The 18,623-nt window shown below is 39.4% G+C and overlaps 10 protein-coding genes across 10 annotated transcripts; 6 read left to right on the top strand and 4 right to left on the bottom strand.

The window, feature by feature from the left end:
- Window positions 1-1,228: 1,228 nt before the first annotated feature.
- Window positions 1,229-1,690, top strand: COX6 (cytochrome c oxidase subunit VI; the record flags this gene model as incomplete). Its single annotated transcript, XM_002498639.1, has 1 exon — window positions 1,229-1,690. The coding sequence occupies one exon, from the start codon at window positions 1,229-1,231 to the stop codon at window positions 1,688-1,690; it is 462 nt and encodes a 153-aa protein (XP_002498684.1).
- A 135-nt stretch (window positions 1,691-1,825) lies between these two features.
- Window positions 1,826-2,302, bottom strand: ELF1 (Elf1p; the record flags this gene model as incomplete). Its single annotated transcript, XM_002498638.1, has 1 exon — window positions 1,826-2,302. The coding sequence occupies one exon, from the start codon at window positions 2,300-2,302 to the stop codon at window positions 1,826-1,828; it is 477 nt and encodes a 158-aa protein (XP_002498683.1).
- A 203-nt stretch (window positions 2,303-2,505) lies between these two features.
- CIC1 (Cic1p) lies at window positions 2,506-3,873 on the top strand (the record flags this gene model as incomplete). Its single annotated transcript, XM_002498637.1, has 1 exon — window positions 2,506-3,873. One exon carries the CDS (start codon window positions 2,506-2,508, stop codon window positions 3,871-3,873), a length of 1,368 nt encoding a protein of 455 aa, XP_002498682.1.
- Window positions 3,874-3,981: 108 nt separating this feature from the next.
- On the bottom strand, window positions 3,982-5,781 carry ERC1 (Erc1p; the record flags this gene model as incomplete). Its single annotated transcript, XM_002498636.1, has 1 exon — window positions 3,982-5,781. The coding sequence occupies one exon, from the start codon at window positions 5,779-5,781 to the stop codon at window positions 3,982-3,984; it is 1,800 nt and encodes a 599-aa protein (XP_002498681.1).
- Window positions 5,782-6,057: 276 nt separating this feature from the next.
- Window positions 6,058-7,986, top strand: RRM3 (DNA helicase; the record flags this gene model as incomplete). Its single annotated transcript, XM_002498635.1, has 1 exon — window positions 6,058-7,986. The coding sequence occupies one exon, from the start codon at window positions 6,058-6,060 to the stop codon at window positions 7,984-7,986; it is 1,929 nt and encodes a 642-aa protein (XP_002498680.1).
- Window positions 7,987-8,388: 402 nt separating this feature from the next.
- On the top strand, window positions 8,389-9,837 carry SLT2 (mitogen-activated serine/threonine-protein kinase SLT2; the record flags this gene model as incomplete). Its single annotated transcript, XM_002498634.1, has 1 exon — window positions 8,389-9,837. The coding sequence occupies one exon, from the start codon at window positions 8,389-8,391 to the stop codon at window positions 9,835-9,837; it is 1,449 nt and encodes a 482-aa protein (XP_002498679.1).
- A 366-nt stretch (window positions 9,838-10,203) lies between these two features.
- On the top strand, window positions 10,204-12,636 carry DAP2 (dipeptidyl aminopeptidase; the record flags this gene model as incomplete). Its single annotated transcript, XM_002498633.1, has 1 exon — window positions 10,204-12,636. The coding sequence occupies one exon, from the start codon at window positions 10,204-10,206 to the stop codon at window positions 12,634-12,636; it is 2,433 nt and encodes an 810-aa protein (XP_002498678.1).
- Window positions 12,637-12,948: 312 nt separating this feature from the next.
- On the top strand, window positions 12,949-15,915 carry RPN1 (proteasome regulatory particle base subunit RPN1; the record flags this gene model as incomplete). The annotated part of the gene is made up of 1 exon (XM_002498632.1): window positions 12,949-15,915. The coding sequence occupies one exon, from the start codon at window positions 12,949-12,951 to the stop codon at window positions 15,913-15,915; it is 2,967 nt and encodes a 988-aa protein (XP_002498677.1).
- Window positions 15,916-16,136: 221 nt separating this feature from the next.
- Window positions 16,137-16,790, bottom strand: VMA16 (H(+)-transporting V0 sector ATPase subunit c''; the record flags this gene model as incomplete). The annotated part of the gene is made up of 1 exon (XM_002498631.1): window positions 16,137-16,790. One exon carries the CDS (start codon window positions 16,788-16,790, stop codon window positions 16,137-16,139), a length of 654 nt encoding a protein of 217 aa, XP_002498676.1.
- Window positions 16,791-17,054: 264 nt separating this feature from the next.
- THR1 (homoserine kinase) lies at window positions 17,055-18,128 on the bottom strand (the record flags this gene model as incomplete). Its single annotated transcript, XM_002498630.1, has 1 exon — window positions 17,055-18,128. One exon carries the CDS (start codon window positions 18,126-18,128, stop codon window positions 17,055-17,057), a length of 1,074 nt encoding a protein of 357 aa, XP_002498675.1.
- Between the last annotated feature and the right edge of the window lie 495 nt (window positions 18,129-18,623).

Below are 18,623 nucleotides of genomic sequence, written 5' to 3'. Positions count from 1 at the left end.
GGTCTCGACTTGATCAGGCGTTTGCGTTTGCCCTGCCTTGATTGTTCGTAGCAGTAGCATTGGTACAACGCTACCTTATCTTGCATTCTGATCTATTAGCCACGATCATAGGATAAGAGGCTCCCTGTTTTCTGGCTATATGATGAAAGATAGAATATATAAAGAGAGGTTATAATTGTGAATATCATGAAAACTCTTCATTCCAAGATCACTAGGGCTGCTGACAGTTGCAGGATAACTACAGTGGACCAAAACAGAAACTCAAAAGAAAGCGATCACCGTCGAAAGACTAACCGAATAGAAAGCTAAGCTGGACTCAGTCAACTATGAAGTGTTATAAGCAAGACTTTTCAATTTTCAGTGCAAAGACTATGAGCCGTAGGGTTGTCTTCCTATTCCGCAGATCATAGGAATTTCGCGAATAAATTACTAGTACTGGTATACATATTCTTTTTATTATATAGGTTTTAAGGTTTTATTGAGATATCTCTAATTTGTTGTTTTTAGTAAGTCTTCCCTCTCTGGCGGCTAATTTATATTTTCGGCGGCTGCTCTTCGAGGGCGGAGATGGAGCACTTGGTATATAAGAAGGGTATGAAAACGGGTGAGAACGTTCTTCTTCCGTTTAAACAATAACTCAAGAGAGACAAAAAACAGGATTTGCGTGTTACAAAGAGTAAAGAGGCTATTTACGGCAACCAGCTTTTGAATTCAAGGAAATGCAATTTCGCTTGCCTCTTTTTGTATTTTTTTACGCGAGTTAGATTTCGAACCCAGGACAGGAGGTCCGCCATGATGCTCACCGGGAGAGTATTTTACTATTCAAAACAAAATTGAAGGGGTGTTCAGAAGTTTCAATTTCTAGACAAAACAGATATCTTCCTTATACCCTGATTGATTATAGTTTGGGTTTCTTCCTAGCTAAACCTAAGTTTTCCAGCACTTTGTTGTATTCAGATGGGATTTAGGTCTTTTTTCACTGACATCCTTACACCGCACTGTACAAGGAATAACCAATCACACGCGTGCGTTGTGTGCTCATGGGATCACAGACCAATTTGGTGCTCTGAACGCTTGGTTAGTGTTTGGCTATTGAAAAATTCATCAACTACTTCAAGATAAAGAAGAGAGAGCGGAATAAGAATTTGTTTGAGTCAACAGAATCGATTTCACAGGAATACGAATTTTTTTTTTTTCCCCCCTCAATCTCATATAATATCATTATCAAATGTTGTCCAGATGTGTCTTTAGAGTCGCCCCTCTAAGCAGGGGTTTAGTAGCTTCTCGTTCCGCCATTGCCATTACTCAAAGATTCAACACTTTGAACACTCAACGCTTCCAAATTAGAAAATACTCTTCTGAACACGAAGAAGAAACTTTTGAAGAATTTACCGCTAGATTTGAAAAAGAATTCGAAGAAGCTTATGATTTATTTGAAGTTCAACGAGTTCTAAACAACTGTTTCTCCTATGACTTAGTCCCTGCCCCAGCTGTGGTGGAAAAAGCTCTACGTGCCGCCAGAAGAGTGAACGATTTGCCAACTGCTATCCGTGTTTTTGAAGCTCTAAAATACAAAGTGGAAAACGAAACTCAATACGGAGCTTACTTAGATGAATTAAACGATGTAAGACAAGAATTGGGCATTCCACTAAAGGAAGAACTTTTCCCAGAACAACCAGCTGCCCATTAAAATTAAATCAAAACCGGGGGAAATGATAACAAGAAAAAAAGAGAATAAAACGAAACGTAGAAATGAAGCTCGAGATACTTGGAGGATAATGCACGTATTCGAAACATAACTATTCTATATATATATATATATTTATTATTCATCATCACTGTCTACAAGGGCACCACGCCCGCGCTTATGTGCAATTCTTTCGTCTTCATCATCGTCGTCGTCTTCTTCATCTTGCTCTACTTCTTCTTCATCACTATCTATTATATCTCCTTTCCCTGCACCGGCAGTAGCACCTCTTGTTGGTTTCTCCTCGTCAGAATCGCTCTCATAATCACTATCACTATCTTCATCTTCTTCACTTTCACTGCCACGACCAGTATTAACTTCTTCTACGGCATCAAACCAATCGCTGTAAACATCAACCGGCTGTGAAAGACCATTGATACGTGTTTGAAACGACTGTCCGCATATCTTACACTGCAGTGATCCTATACTGTTCTTTTTATCCAATGTACAGTTTACTGATTTATCATGGTTGCAGAAAAGACAGTTAAACTTCGTGTCTAGTTTGAGAGCAAGCCTCCTTTGTGGCTTTCTAGTGGCCTTCTTTCTTTTACCCATCGTTATTTGAAACTTTGATTGATGCTACTTGTTTCTTGTAGTTGTAGTTGTTGTATTTGGGATAGTTATTCATCTGTCAAAGGTTCAAGGTCCCGTTATGCTTGAATACGGGAATGGCTTTCTTAGAGGTGAAAAAAATTTGAAAAAAATCGATGAGATGAGCTCATCGCAGGCAGAACAAGTCAAATAAGAACGTTGATAAAATGGGTAAGAAGAGTCGTTCAACATCTCAAAAGTCTACACCTGTGGGTACTCCCACCAAGGTAACATCTAAGGAAAAGACAGGGGCTAAAGCTTCACCGAAGACTGCACCTGCCAAGTCCTCTGAGAAGACATCTCCAAAGGCATCTCCAAAGGCATCTCCAAAGACTGCTCCAAAGGCCTCTCCTAAGGCTGCTCCAAAGGCATCGCCAAAGGGTTCTCCAAAGGCTGCTCCAAAGTCTTCTCCAAAGACTGCTCCTAAGTCTTCTCCAAAAGGATCTCCAAAGGCTTCTCCAAAAGGATCTCCAAAGGCCTCTAAAGTTGCCTCTAAGGAGCAGAACTTCAAGTCTAGAATTGTTCATGCCTTAGAACAACTAAAGAAATATGAAGAAAGAAAGAACGAAGGTGGTGATGAGAATAATTTGCTTGGTGGTGACGAAGAATTGGGCAAATATATTCAATTGATAGCCGTTAACAATACTTCATTTACCGGTACTAAAAAAGACTTCAAACCAAAATTGCTTGATATTAAGCATTCTTTGTTTGCAGCATGGAAGAAGGCAAGTGTTACCATGGTTAAGGATTTCAAGATTCTTTTGATCTTGAAAGATTCAGATGCCGGTAGCATTGAAGCTGAACAAGTTGTGGAAGGTTTGCAGGATACACCAGAATTAGAGATCATTGCTGCCAAGGAATTGAAAACCGTTCATAAAGCATATGAAGCGAGAAGAGCTTTCTTGTCAGAATTTTCACTAATTTTAGCAGATGATAGCGTTATTACTACTTTACCAAAACTTTTGGGTGGTAAGGCATACAATAAGTTGGAGACAACACCAATTCCTATCAAGACTCATTTAAACGGTGAGTTGTCCTTGAAAACCATTAAGAACAAATTCGAAAAAATCTACCAAAGTAAATTACCTGTAATTTTACCTCGTGGTACTACAATGAATGTACATCTAGGTCACTTTGACTGGTTATCCACTGAAGAATTGGCTGATAACGCTGAATCCATCATTGGACAACTAAAGGAGAAATACTCAATTAGATCAGTTTTCATCAAGTCTACAGACTCACCAGCTATACCGCTATATTATAACCAAGATGTTATTGATGAAATAGCAAAGGGTAAGGATGAATTGAAAAAGGAGAAGAGTGAATCTGAACCATTCAAAGAAATTGAAATTGATGGTGTTAAAGTTACTCTATCTCAATTTGACAGCGCATTGGCAGAAGTTGCTAATCCTGAAGAATTAAAATCTATCTTCCGCCACAAGCTTAAGAGATCCCAACCAGATGAAGAGGAAGACCAAGAAAATAAGGAACAAGAATCTAGTTCTGCACCAAAGGCCAAAAAGGCAAAGGCTTAAAAGAACACTTTTTTTTCTTAATTTTGTTGTATCTGTATATTACTTACTTATAGGATAGAAATAAATAAATTAAACTAAACCAAACGTCCTTTGTCATAATACATCTTTTTATTCTTGTTCGTCACCTTCAGTATTACGAGATTTGGCGGCGTTAATAATATCGTCCCAATTGCAGTTGAAGACTGCACCACCTTGACAAACGCTCATAGTGACAAGTGCCATGGTGATACCGATCCACAGACCACCGACACCCATGTTTCTGGAGAAAGTTAAGAAATAAGCCAGGGGAACACCAATGGCATAAAATGCAAACATGTTGATATATCCTCCGATCTTTTGCCGACCTTGCCCCCTCAAACAGCCAGCAGTTGACGCATTAAAAGCATCAAATAATTGCATAAAGGCCAGTATAGGTAAAGTGGCAACGACCAAATCTTTAACATCCTGTTCCTTGGAAAACATTGCTGCGAGTTGATTTCTAAATACAAGAATAATCAGCATGTTGGTGGAAGAGGAGACAAATGACAATAATAATGACGTTTGACAAGTAATTATGCAACTTTCCCACAAGGATGCACCGATAAAATTGGCTACACGAGTACTAGTGGTAACAGAAATGGCGAACGGTATCTGGTACGCCAATGATGCAATCGTAGATACAATTGATTGTGCTCCTAATGCTGCAGAGCCCAAATAAGATGCAAAAATGGTTAAAATTTCAAATCCTAGAAATTCTGTCTCCACCATAAGAATACCCGGTAACGCCAGATTTAGCATTTTCTTCCAATTTTTGAAAATTTGGTTTGGTTTGATTATTCCATTCCAGCATTTGAGTGGTCTAACTTCTTCCTTGGTAAAGATGGTGTATAGTAAAAGTCCTAGTGCCATTAACCAGCAATTAATGGAAACCGACAACGGTGCCCCTAAATAACCAATTCCAATTCTCTCATTCCAAACTAAAATATAATTCATGAACGCATTTAGCGGTGCACATATGAATAGAACCATCGTAGAAGCATGGAAAATTCCTTGACACTGTAAAAATCTTTTACCGCACTCGAACAGAATGAAACCAGGTATACCGATTGACAGTATGCCTAGATATTGAGCCGCTAAATGGCACAATTCTTTCTGTGGAATCATCCATGCCAAAATTGTTTCCGCCCAAAAACACCAAATTATCATGACGGGTAAAAAAGCTAGCAAAGTGATAATTGCACATCTCTGTACGAAAACGCCTACCATGTGGTAATTTTTGGCCCCGTAAGCTTGTGCACAAAGTGTATCCAAACAAGTACACAACCCCTGGATTGCAGCCAACCCAGTAATATTTGCCGTCATAGATCCCAGCGTAACACCACCCAATTCCTTCGTACCAAGCTGTGATACTGAGAAGATTGATGCCAGGGTTAAAGAGTCTTGTAAGAGGAAAGTTACCACTAGTGGCATAGCATTTGTTCCAATGACTTGAGATTCTCTTTTAATAGTGGTTCTTATATTTTTACCATCCTTTATAGCATTTTCCCATGTATCTATTACATCTGACTCTTCGTTCTCTGTAGACCCATAATGGGCATTGGAGCTTCTTCTATTGTTTAATAACTTATTATCTATGAGGAGATCTCTTTCCTCTTCTATGAGGCTCCCTGGCAAAGATCTTCTATTGCTCTTCCGGGATTCCCTTTGTAGAGTCCTAGAGTTGTTTGCATCCAATAGTGACGACGGGTAGAGTGCATGATCGCTCAATCCATCATCCTGACCGCCTTCAATGGCTTCATCGTCCCCCTCCAGTCCATTTTGACCTGATATGTAATCTGTAGGACTGAATAATCCAGCTTTCCCCACGCTACTGGAGTAGACTATGGAGGATCTCCTATTATGTGCTGTATGCTGGAATTGTCTGTGCATTTTATTCAGTGGCTCCTAATCACTCCTAAATATCTAATAAGTACCCTTCCCAAACCTTAACAATACCTTTACACCTATATGTGTCTTCCTTGACTGTTTATGTCGTGCGCGCCGAAAAAGCCTTATGAATTTTCGAATGCCAAGACTACCAAAGACAGATGAGCCAATCGCCGGTAAAAAGGCTCGAATAAGTACTGTCAAGTATATTAGACGTGCTAGATCTCAACAATTGACCCTTTGTTATAGCATACCGCCCTTTTCCAGCTTTTTTCCAGCATGTTTCGCGGTAGTTCGAAGAGTTCTAAATCAAAAGATCAATCAGCTTCCCGACAAATGAGCATATCTTCCTTCTTTGGATCCAAAACGGTTCAAAGGGGACCAGTCGAACGTTCACCTGCACCTCGTCCCAATCTGAAGCGTATCAGCTCATCTTTGACCGACTCTGGTTCATTCGAAGAATGTGATCCCGACGATGAGCTGAAAAGACTAGTGCAAACGCCAGAATTGAACAATTTCAAGCCTTGCAGAAAGATCTCTGTGCCAAGAAGTGTCAACAGTTCACAGGAATCCTTAATCTCTCGAGAATCAAGTCGCGATGAGACTATTAATTCACCATTGGCAGAAACAAAATCATCACTACCAGGATTTAAAGTAACTGCAACTAAAAGACTGAGGACTTCACGTAAACCCACCGGTGTACAATCATCTTCTTTTGGACAATTTACTCCAATGGCCCTTACTAAGGAACAGGAGCAAGTAGTAAACCTGGTTGTGAACAACCGGCTGAACGTTTTCTATACTGGTAGCGCCGGTACTGGTAAATCTGTCATTCTAAGAACCTTGATCGACAGATTGAGTAGTGTTTACGGTAGAGAGGCTGTAGCTGTGACCGCATCTACAGGTCTTGCTGCCGCCACCATTGGTGGTACGACGTTCCACAGATGGAGTGGTATTGGCCTCGGTAATCAAAGTGTGGACTATCTAGTAAAACACATCAAGAAACAGCGACAAATATTTTCAGTTTGGAGGTTTACCAAGGCTCTTATCATTGATGAAATTTCCATGTTGGATGGTAGAATGTTAGACAAGATTGAAGAGGTAGCTAGACGTGTACGTCAAAATGATCAACCATTTGGCGGTATCCAATTAGTACTTACAGGAGATTTCTTTCAATTACCTCCTGTTTCAAAAGATGGTATAGTATTCAGTTTTGAATCTCAGATGTGGAAGAACTGTATTCAAAAAACTATTTTACTCACCAAGGTCTTCAGACAAAGAGATGATAATTTGGTTGACATGTTAAATGCCATTAGATACGGTGAACCTACACCAGAGCTTGTGGGTAATATTGCAAAACTGAGAAGAGAAGTTCGCTACTCTGATGGAATTGAACCTACTGAATTATATGCAACTAGGAAAGAGGTGGAATTATCCAACGGTAGACAATTACAAACGTTGCCCGGTGAACCTAGAGTTTTCAAATCTTTAGATGTGGGGCCAACCGAGCTATTGCCGCTATTGGATTCCATTACAAGGGTAGATAAAATCTTGACGCTGAAAGTAGACGCTCAGGTCATGATGATACGGAATAAGCCTGAATCCGAACTAGTTAACGGTACACTGGGTAAAGTGCTCTTTTTCACCACGGAACGTTTAGAGAGGGCAATGAAGAAATTCTACCAGACAGTGGATGACGAATTGGTTCAAGATATGAGGCTCGTCAGCGAAGCTATTGCAAACCATACGGTTCACCAAAATGTAGAATTTCATCATGCGTTCCAGTCAAGACCCAGGACCCGCCAAGGACCTCTACAATCACTCGTGGCGCAGGCTACAAGCACTCTCGTCGGCCAGGAGCCCATATATCCCTACGTGCGATACACGATCGGTCCCAACAGGTACCATTATGAGCTGACGCTACCAGAGCCTTTTGTCGTGGATATACCTGCTGAAAAGACCGCTATCGAGCGCACACAGCTCCCGATAACTTTATGTTGGGCGCTCTCTATACACAAGGCACAGGGTCAAACTATTCAAAGGCTGAAGGTGGATCTACGAAGAATCTTCGAAGCTGGACAGGTCTACGTGGCGCTGTCGAGAGCAGTTTCAATGGATAATCTACAGGTGCTAAATTTCGATCCGAGAAAAATTCGGGCCAACGGTAAGGTTAAGGACTTCTATAAGAACCTAGAGACCGTGGCTTAGAAGAGGCGAATATGATTGATCCATCGCATTGTTCGATTTACGATTTTTAGCTCGAGGACAGGAAGGCTCATAATGGTGATTCTTCTCTTTTGTTTTTTTACTTCATTCATTCTTTCCTGTCATTCGTCAACGTTAACTAAAAATAGTACAGCCGTTTCGCGAGTGAAAAAATTGAAAAGTGTACTAATACGAAACGTAGTACTAATACTAATACTAATACCTGTACTAGTGTAGGTAGTTGTTACAGCAATAAGAACGGCATACGCTGCATTGTCATTTGAGAAAGGTGACAGGACGGGAAATATCAAGAACCAGGAAAATTGCAACAAACCTTTAGAACTGAATTGACTTGAATCGAATCGAATTGAATTGTAACAGTTATTTAGATACCCATAACAAAAAATGTGTGACAAGATCGATAGACATACTTTCAAGGTTTTTAACCAGGATTTTACTGTTGATAAGAGATTTCAGTTGATCAAGGAAATTGGTCATGGTGCCTACGGGATAGTGTGTTCCGCCAGATTTACAGAGGCCCTAGAGGATACCACAGTGGCAATTAAGAAAGTGACAAACATTTTTTCCAAGACACTACTTTGTAAAAGATCCTTGAGAGAATTGAAACTGCTCAGACACTTCAGAGGTCACAAAAACATTACTTGTCTTTATGATATGGATATTATTTTTTATCCGGATGGGACTTTCTCAGGGTTGTATCTGTACGAAGAACTGATGGAGTGTGATATGCACCAAATTATTAAATCTGGTCAGCCATTGACGGATGCACATTATCAAAGTTTTATCTATCAAATCCTGTGTGGATTGAAATACATTCATTCTGCGGATGTTTTGCACAGAGATTTGAAACCTGGTAACCTGCTGGTGAATGCCGATTGTCAGTTAAAGATCTGTGATTTTGGTTTGGCAAGAGGTTATTCTGAAAATCCTGTTGAAAATAACCAATTTTTAACGGAATACGTGGCTACGAGATGGTACAGAGCACCTGAAATTATGTTATCTTATCAAGGTTATACAAAGGCGATTGACGTTTGGTCAACTGGTTGTATTTTAGCGGAATTTCTAGGTGGTAAACCAATTTTCAAAGGTAAAGATTATGTTAACCAGTTGAATCGAATATTACAAGTGCTCGGTACACCACCTGATGAAACTCTAGGCCGCATTGGGTCTAAAAATGTTCAAGATTATATCCATCAATTAGGATTCATTCCCAAGGTACCATTTGTAGATATTTTCCCACAGGCAAATCCACAGGCTTTAGATCTGCTGGAAAAAATGTTGATGTTTGATCCAGAGGAAAGAATTACGGTTGAAGATGCATTAGAACACCCATATTTATCCATATGGCATGATCCAGCTGATGAACCTGTTTGTAATGAGAAATTTGAATTTAGCTTTGAAAGTATTAATGAAATGAGCGAATTGAGGCAAATGGTTATTCGTGAAGTACAAGAGTTTAGACAGTACGTTAGACAGCCTCTAATAGAAGAACAAGAATGGCAACATGAGCAAGAATTACAAAATAAAGCTCGAGACGAAAATGAATTAGATGCGAGTTCAGGATTGAACGAAAACGATTTTACTCAACAAATGTTAGGTGGCGGACCTCCATCCGCACAAAATCCACAATTGCAAGAATCTTTTGGTATTGATTCTAGAGATTTACCAAGACATGATACAGATTTTCCACCAAGGCCTCAGGAGAATCTACTAGAAACACCAGTAGAATTGAAACAGGGTGCTAATGGTACTTTAGGAAATCAGGGCGGTTACGGTGATTTCTTGGATCTAGAGAAAGAATTAGAATTTGGTCTCGACAAAAAATTTATGTAATAAGAAAGCATACTCTCCCATTGGCACTACTGCTTTTACCTTTTTACATACCTCGGTTTTTTAATTATCTATAGGTTGCAATCTTTTTATTTTACGCCAAGCCACAAAATTTCACTGTCGGATCCCTTTGTTTGTTGTCTGTTTCTTGTGTTTGTTTGTTGTCTTCCGTTCTTGTGTCTTGTTTTTTTCTAGAGTTGCTGGTTCTTTATCAGGGACGCTTTAATTGATAGTGGCTGCGCTGGGTTGCGAACAAGATGAGTTCGAGCTCGAGTCCATATAAAAGAAAAAGCAAGAGTAAATCAATTAGTTTGCTGTTTTCCCCTTTACTACGGCCAAATTAGCTAAGGTGATCAAAGGTTGTCCAAGATGGAAGACATAGAGAAATCCAACCATTATCTTATAGAATCATCTGCGAGAAAAAATAGAAACGGTAAGGGTAGAATAAGAACAGCACTTCTGAGATATGCTTTGTTGCTTGTTTTCGTTGTATTACCAGTAACCACGTTTGGGTTAGGATTCCATATCAATTATAAAGCTAGTAATCCTGATGTATATCGGTTACCTAAATCTCAATTCACTAAAGACGGTAAGATTAAGGTATCATTTGATAATTTGAGAAACGGTACTTTTGTACCAGAACTCAAAGCATTGCAATGGATCCACACAACTGGGTCCACTGAAGATGATAAGGGGTTATTTCTCACTACAGAAAATGATAATTACGAAGTTAGATCTGTGTTTGATGAAGATTACAGCAAGATATTGTGGGAGGGTAAGAGTTTTCAATACAAGGGTGCCAATCACAGTGTAGATTCATTGGTAGCATCGCCAAACTTAGAGCAACTGCTCATTAGAACTAGTACTGTACACAATTGGAGGCATTCAAGTTTTGGGTCTTATTTCGTTTACAACAATGTTACCGGTATTGACCGCATTGGTGATAATTTAGCATTGGCGGAATGGTCACCTAATTCTGTGGATATTGCTTATGTTAAGGATAACGATTTGTATCTCTACTCTACAGAAGAATCCAAAACTGTCAGTAGAATTACTCATGATGGTAGTACTCAAGTATTCAATGGTAAGCCGGATTGGGTTTATGAAGAGGAAATTATGGAAACCGATAGAACGTTATGGTGGTCTCCACAAGGTGATTATTTGGCTTTTTTCAAGATTAACGAAACTTTCGTTAATGAATTTGTGATTCCATATTACGTGCAAAACCCTGAAGATGTGTATTCTGAATTGAGATCCATCAAGTATCCAAAAAGCGGTACGCCTAATCCAGTAGCTGATGTTGTCATATATGATGCAAAGAAGGATAAGACTTCACCGATTGGTTTAGAAGGTTCGCCAGAATTGCTCACGGAGGCCAAATGGGTTGGTGATGACCAATTGCTTGTCAAGAGTAGTGACCGTTCATCCGATGTTTTGAAAGTTTATCTGGTAAATGCAGTGACTCAAAATTCGAAGATTGTGCGAGAGGATTCTTCTAATGGTGGTTGGTGGGAGATTACTCACAACACATTACATATTCCACGTGACGATTCCAACGGTAGAAATAGTGATGGGTATTTGGACGTTCTACCAATAGATGGATTTAATCATCTTGTTTATTTTGATTCTGTTGGATCTTCATCCCCAATTGCGCTTACAAGGGGTGAATGGGAAATTGAAGACGGTCCATTCGCATTTGATCATGAAACTAACGATGTTTACTTCATTGCCACAAAGGAATCTTCCACTCAGAGACATCTTTACTCTGTAAATTTAAAGCAACCGGAGGAGATTGTTGAAATAACGGACACATCTGAAAATGCTGTTTATACAGCTTCATTCTCATCGGGTAGCAGATTTGTTTTAATCTCCTATAGGGGTCCAAGTATACCTTTCCAAAAGATTGTGGATTTGAAATCAAACCAACCAGATGCTGACAAAAAGGGCAACATTAGAGGTAAAACATTGTTTTATTTGACTAAAAATGAGAAGCTTTCTGATGAACTTTGTAAATATGCTATCCCACGCAAACAATTTAAAGAATTGACTCTACCAAATGGTGTGATTGTGAATGCGCTGGAAATTTTACCTAATGGTTTTAGGGCCAACAGGAAAAATTATTATCCGGTGTTTTTTTATGCCTATGGTGGACCCAATTCACAACAAGTTTTGCAAACTTATTCAGTGAGTTTCTTAGAAGTCTTTGCGTCTCAATTGAATGCTATCATAGTGATTGTCGATGGACGTGGCACTGGCTTCAAGGGAAAGGAGTTTAGATCAGTGGTTCGTGATAAATTAGGCGACTACGAAGCACAGGATCAAATCGCAGCTGCTGCTCTTTACAGTAGCAAGCACTACGTTGACGCTAACAAAATATCATTATTTGGATGGTCATACGGTGGATATTTGACTTTAAAGACATTAGAAAAGGATGCTGGTGTTCATTTCAAATACGGTATTTCTGTAGCACCAGTTACCGATTGGGGATTTTACGATTCGGTTTACACAGAAAGATATATGCATACTCCGCAACAAAACCAAAATGGATATGAACAATCTAGTGTTCATAATGTGACGGCCATTGCACAGGCCAAAAGATTTTTGTTAATGCATGGTACAGGTGATGATAATGTTCATTTCCAAAATTCCTTAAAAGTTTTAGACCTGCTGAATCTAAACAGTGTAGAAAATTACGACGTTCACGTTTTCCCCGATTCTGATCATGGTATCAGATACCATAATGCCAACAAAATTGTCTGGGACAAGATTTTGAACTGGACAAAAAACGTATACCTGAACTAAGCAAGTTCGTTGGAATTAATCATTTCATTTCATTTCACTTCGATATTCTGTATTTTTAATGGGCTTATGGGTATAATAAAATTATAATCGAAAATCTTTATAGACTCTATAATTTTTATCTTATTTAATATTATTTTGATTTTGATTTTGATTTTGGATTTTGATTTACTGACGCTGACGCCGATGCCCGTTAAAAGCGACCGAACTTTCGGTGGCAAAAGGATAAGGAAGTATTTGAAGGGACATTAATCCACTACATAATCAAACAAGAGCGCTACACTGGAGAATTAAAGCTCTATATAGGTGGCAATCATGGTTGATAAAGTTGATAAGACTAAGGAAGAGTCTAAGGAGGTTACCCAACAACCTGCAAAGGAACAGAAGAATAAGAAAAAGCAGACGAGTAAGGAAGATGAGGAAGAACAGTTATCTGAAGAAGATCTGAAATTGAAGTCTGATTTAGAGGTTTTAGTGGAAAGGCTGAAAGAGGACGATGCTAATCTTTATGGTCCTTCCTTGGATAAATTGAAAGAATTCATTAAGAGCTCCACAAGTTCAATGACAGCTGTGCCTAAACCATTAAAATTTCTACGCCCATACTATACTGAAATGTGTGCCATATACGACAAATGGAGCAGCAGGGAGTTGAAATCCTCATTAGCAGAAGTGCTGTCTGTTTTAGCAATGACCTACTCTGAAAATAATAAACATGATTCTTTGAAATTTGCCATATTATGTGAGAATTTGAACATTGTAAGTTGGGGTCATGAATATATCCGTCATTTGGCATTAGAAATTGGTGAAGTCTATAATGATCAAGTTGAAAGAGAAGGTTCAGGGAAGGCACCTCCTGGTGAGTTGCAAGAGAATTCTACTGTGAAATCTGAAGGTTTTGAATTTTCTAAAGAGGTCATCCTACAGTTGTCACTAGAAATTGTTCCATATTTCTTAAAGCACAATGGTGAGGCCGATGCAGTTGATTTGTTACTAGAGATTGAATCTATTGAAAAGTTACCTCAATTCGTGGATGAAAACACTTATGAAAGAGTTTGCCAATACATGGTTGCATGTGTACCATTATTGCCACAACCAGAAGATGTGTCTTTCTTACAGACAGCTTATTCTATCTATCTATCCGAATCTCAATTAACAGAAGCGCTTTCTTTGGCTATTAGATTAGGTGATGAATCGCTTGTGAGGGCTGTTTTTGAAGCTACCTCTGATCCAGTTGTACACAAGCAATTGGCTTACATCCTATCATTCCAGAAAACTGCCTTCGAATACGAACCGGTTAAAGAGATCATTGGAAACACGAAGTTATCAGAGCATTTCCTATACCTGGCTAAAGAATTGAATTTGACCGTACCCAAAGTACCTGAGGATGTTTACAAGAGCCATTTGGATAGTTCTAAATCTGTATTTTCTGGTACGGGTTTAGACTCTGCACAACAAAATTTGGCCGCGGCATTTGTTAATAGTTATCTGAACATGGGGTACTGTAATGATAAGATGTTGCTCGATAACGATAACTGGATTTACAAGACTAAGGGCGATGGTATGACTTCTGCAGTGGCATCCATTGGTTCCATTTTTCAGTGGAACTTGGATGGGCTACAACAATTGGATAAATACCTGTATGTGGAAGAAACAGAAGTGAAGGCAGGTGCCCTTCTCGGGATAGGTATTTCAGCTTGTGGTGTTCATGATGGTGAGGTGGAACCTGCATTGCTTTTGCTTCAAGACTATGTGTCTAATCCTAACTCCAAGATTAGTTCTGCAGCCATTCTTGGGTTAGGTATTGCATTTGCAGGCAGTAAAAATGAAGAAGTTCTAGGCCTTTTGTTGCCTGTTGCTGCTGATACATCTCTGTCGATAGAAATATCTGCAATTGCATCTTTGGCATTATCCCATGTCTTCGTCGGTACTTGCAATGGTGACATAACGGCAGCTATCATGGATAACTTTTTGGAAAGATCGGGTGTTGAACTCAAAACTGAATGGGTTAGGTTCTTGACCTTAGCTTTAGGTATCATTTACATGGGTCAAGGTGAACAAGTGGATGATGTCCTTGAAACCGTAAGTGCCATCGAACACCCAATGACTTCTGCCATAGAAGTGCTGGTGAGCGCTTGCGCGTATGCAGGTACCGGTGACGTCTTGTTAATTCAAGACTTGTTGCATCGCTTGGCCCCTAAGCCAGTTCGTGAAGATGATGACGAGGAGGAAGATGAAGCTGGAGATGAAGCTGGAGATGTAGAAGGTTCTTTAAATGCTATTAGTGACGTTTTATCCAAGCAAAATTCCGAAGAGAACGCAGGTAATGAAGGAGGTGATGAACAAATCGATGTGGATTCTCAAGAAGAAGGTAATAGCGGTACGACAAATGAGAAGAAAGAACAGCAGGCAAATGGTAGTGAGAATGGTGAAGAAAGTAAGGAAGACAATGAAGAAGGTAAGGAAGACAGCGAAGAGAAAGAAGCTGTCATGGTAGATGAACTTTCTTATGCTGTTTTGGGTATTGCCATGATTGCTCTAGGTGAGGATATCGGTAAAGAGATGTCTCTACGTCATTTCGGTCATCTAATGCATTACGGTAATGAACACGTCCGCTCTATGGTCCCATTAGCCATGGGTCTAGTTTCTGTAGCAGATCCTCAAATGAAGGTTTTTGATACTTTATCTCGTTTTTCTCATGATGCTGATCTCAATGTTTCTATGAATTCTATCTATGCAATGGGTCTATGTGGTGCAGGTACCAATAACGCCAGATTAGCACAACTTTTGAGACAATTGGCAAGTTATTACTCTCGTGAACAAGATGCATTGTTTATTACTAGAATGGCTCAAGGTCTCGTACATCTAGGAAAAGGTACAATGACTCTAGATATGTTCAATGATGCCCATGTTATGAACAAGGTTACACTTGCCTCTTTAATGACCGTTTTAGTAGGTTTGGTCTCACCAAGTTTCATGTTGAAGAACCATCAACTATTTTTCATGTTGCATAGCGCAGTAAGGCCTAAATTCATCCTTACATTGAATGAAGAAGGTGAGCCAATTAAGGTTAATGTGCGGGTCGGACAAGCTGTTGACACTGTGGGACAAGCAGGTAAACCAAAGACCATTACTGGTTGGATTACACAATCAACTCCTGTTCTATTGAACCATGGTGAAAGGGCAGAATTGGAAACTGACGAATACATCAGTTATACAAACAACATAGAAGGTGTGGTCATTCTAAGGAAAAATCCAGATTATGAAAAGGAAGAAGCTAGCTAAAAACAGATAATGAGGCACTAAAAAAAGAGAGTTCTGTTTTTGTAGACTATGTAAATTTAAAATTTTTAAATAAAGCCTTGGAATTTCACTCATATTATTATTTTATTATTATTAGTAGTATCGTTATTATTATTATCGTCTAGGCGATATATATATATATGTGTGTGTGTGTGATGGCGGTATTTATACACGTTACTTTCTCTATACATCTTTTTTAACTCTTATTGAAACTCTGCTGCCTTTGTAGCCATTAGTAGACCAACGATTAAACCCAATAGACCCAGTAGAGACCCAAAGATTTCAATCACAAGGATCTTGACGAAAAGCGATGAATCTGCAGCATCAGATATAGCTGCTGTAGAACCTGTAATACCTACTGAAACACCGCAGATCAAGTTAGAAACACCAATGGTAATACCAGCCCAAAAGATGGAATAACCGGTGAAAAGATTTGATTTTGAATATAAATTTTCAGGTTTTGCCAATGTTAATTTAGATGAAAAAACGATCGCAGTAATCAACCCATAGATGGCGACAACCTCACAGAAGATAATTGAAATTAAATTCTTGGTAGTAATCCTTGGTGCCCTAACACCGGCACCGATCATTGATGAACCAGTAATTAAAATCCCCCATGCTGCCCCTACGACCGAAAGACCTATACACGAACCAATACCTAAATTAGCCCACATATATGGTGAAGTCCTCAATAGAAATTTACCGAAATTAATATCGGTACCCTGGCCTTTAAACAGCTTGTAAAGTACATAGGCCGCAATTACTGTAACTAGGGTATAACGAACAAAACCACGAGCCAGACTGGATGCAGGGGGTAGAATGGGTTCAGATTGCATCTCCTTATTAAAAGTAGACATGGTGAAATTTTCAATTGAATTCGAATGTACGCTCTTGAGCCCTTGATCAGTCTATCGAATATGCGGTTCCCTGAGGGCTCATAAGTTTAATCAAGTCTTAGGTTCGAACTATAGGGCAACTGTATCTTGTTCAAGCTTAGTGCGCCCGGGTAACTCGGAACGAGTATCGCAAGTACAAGAAGGTGATAACGCTGATTGATAGTACATTTATTCAAACTGTATACAGATCGATGGCAACTAGTCTATCACATTTTTATCGTAACTCTACAAATGTTCTACAGTGGCACCTTCATAGGCCAACTCTAACAATTTCCATGAACATTCGACATTCTTCTTGGCAAATCTGTTGATAATCTCTTGAGCAATATCTTCGAAATTTTCAGTCGCTAGAGCCAAGATGGTTGGACCAGCACCTGAAAGACAGATACCTAACAATCCAGGGAAAGTAGATGGAGTCAAACTTGACAAGATCTCAGTAAGACCCGGAACCAAAGTTTTTCTGTAAGGTTGGTGTACTCTATCTTGCATTGCAGGGTAGATTAAAGGAGCACTTGGTGGATCCAGAGTCAATGCAGTTGTGAGAACGGCCAACCTTTGTAAGTTGAAAACCACATCCTGGGTAGTGTAAGCCTTTGGTAGAACGCCTCTTGAGTCTGCTGTAGATAATTCGAATCTGGGTATAATTGCAATGCATTTAATCTTGGGATTCCAGTTGTATTTAACGTGTCTGCCAATGTCGGTTGGTGGTAGTGGTGGTACTAGGCCGGTATCTTCGCCACCGCTTGGTTCGGGCAGAACTTCTGCTAGTGGAATTTCTCTTCTTTCCACCTCTTGAGGAGTTAAATCACGTAGGAATGATCCGCAGAATCCACCCATCATGGCAGCTGTGATATTGTCAGGATGACGCTCAATCATCAGACAGTAATCTAACATTCTACTTTTGGTAAATCCCAATTGACCAACTTCGTTACCGAGTAGAACACCTGCCACTACGGCGGCACCTGAAGAACCTAATCCACGACCTAATGGGATTGGATTGTGAACTTTTATCTTTGTACCTGATGGGAAATTTCTGATATCATTACAACGCAAAACGTATAGTGCAGTTCTAGTGATTAAATTTGCGTCACTTTTCAAAGGGACGGTTTCAAAACCAGCACTGTTTTCAGTATAGCTCAATTTACAATTATTTGGATCATCGTTGGTATCTTTTGCTGCCTTTGGATCTATACTAACTTCTAATTCCAAGAATAGCGATAGTCCAATACCTAAGACGTCGTAACCTGGACCAATGTTGGCAGAGGATGCGGGGACTTTGATGCTAAAACTACGGACCATTGCAAATACAGAGGGGATCTCGATAAGCTATTCCAATGTTAACTATATTGTTCTAGCTTGAACTGCTTATACTCATTGATCATAATCACTATTGACATTTTTCAAATTTTTCAGATCACCAATGACGAACCATTACCACATGTGGAAGTGTAATCTAACAAGGAAATATGAAACAGAAGAGGAAATATGTCAAGAGACGAAAACCAATCGAAAAGTCGAACCACGTCAGCTTCTGCAGGTGAGTATAGTGTACGATTTACTATTATACGCATTCTTCGTATACTCCGAACAACATCACCTTACGAATCTGAGGGAAACAATATGGCGGTACTTGGCATGTATTTTCCACTTACTTAGAGTCAGGTAATTCCATAGCAAACGTCAGCATACCCTCCGTTTAGATATCATACAGATATATATATGTGTGTGTGTGTACATATGTATATATGTATGTATGTATGTATGTATGTATGTATATGCATACGTGTGTGTATA

This window comes from Zygosaccharomyces rouxii (genome assembly GCF_000026365.1).
Source record: "Zygosaccharomyces rouxii strain CBS732 chromosome G complete sequence".
In the NCBI taxonomy this organism is placed as follows: domain Eukaryota; kingdom Fungi; phylum Ascomycota; class Saccharomycetes; order Saccharomycetales; family Saccharomycetaceae; genus Zygosaccharomyces; species Zygosaccharomyces rouxii.
The sequence above is the reverse complement of the archived record's forward strand: the minus strand, read 5'-3'. Positions and strand labels throughout refer to the sequence as shown.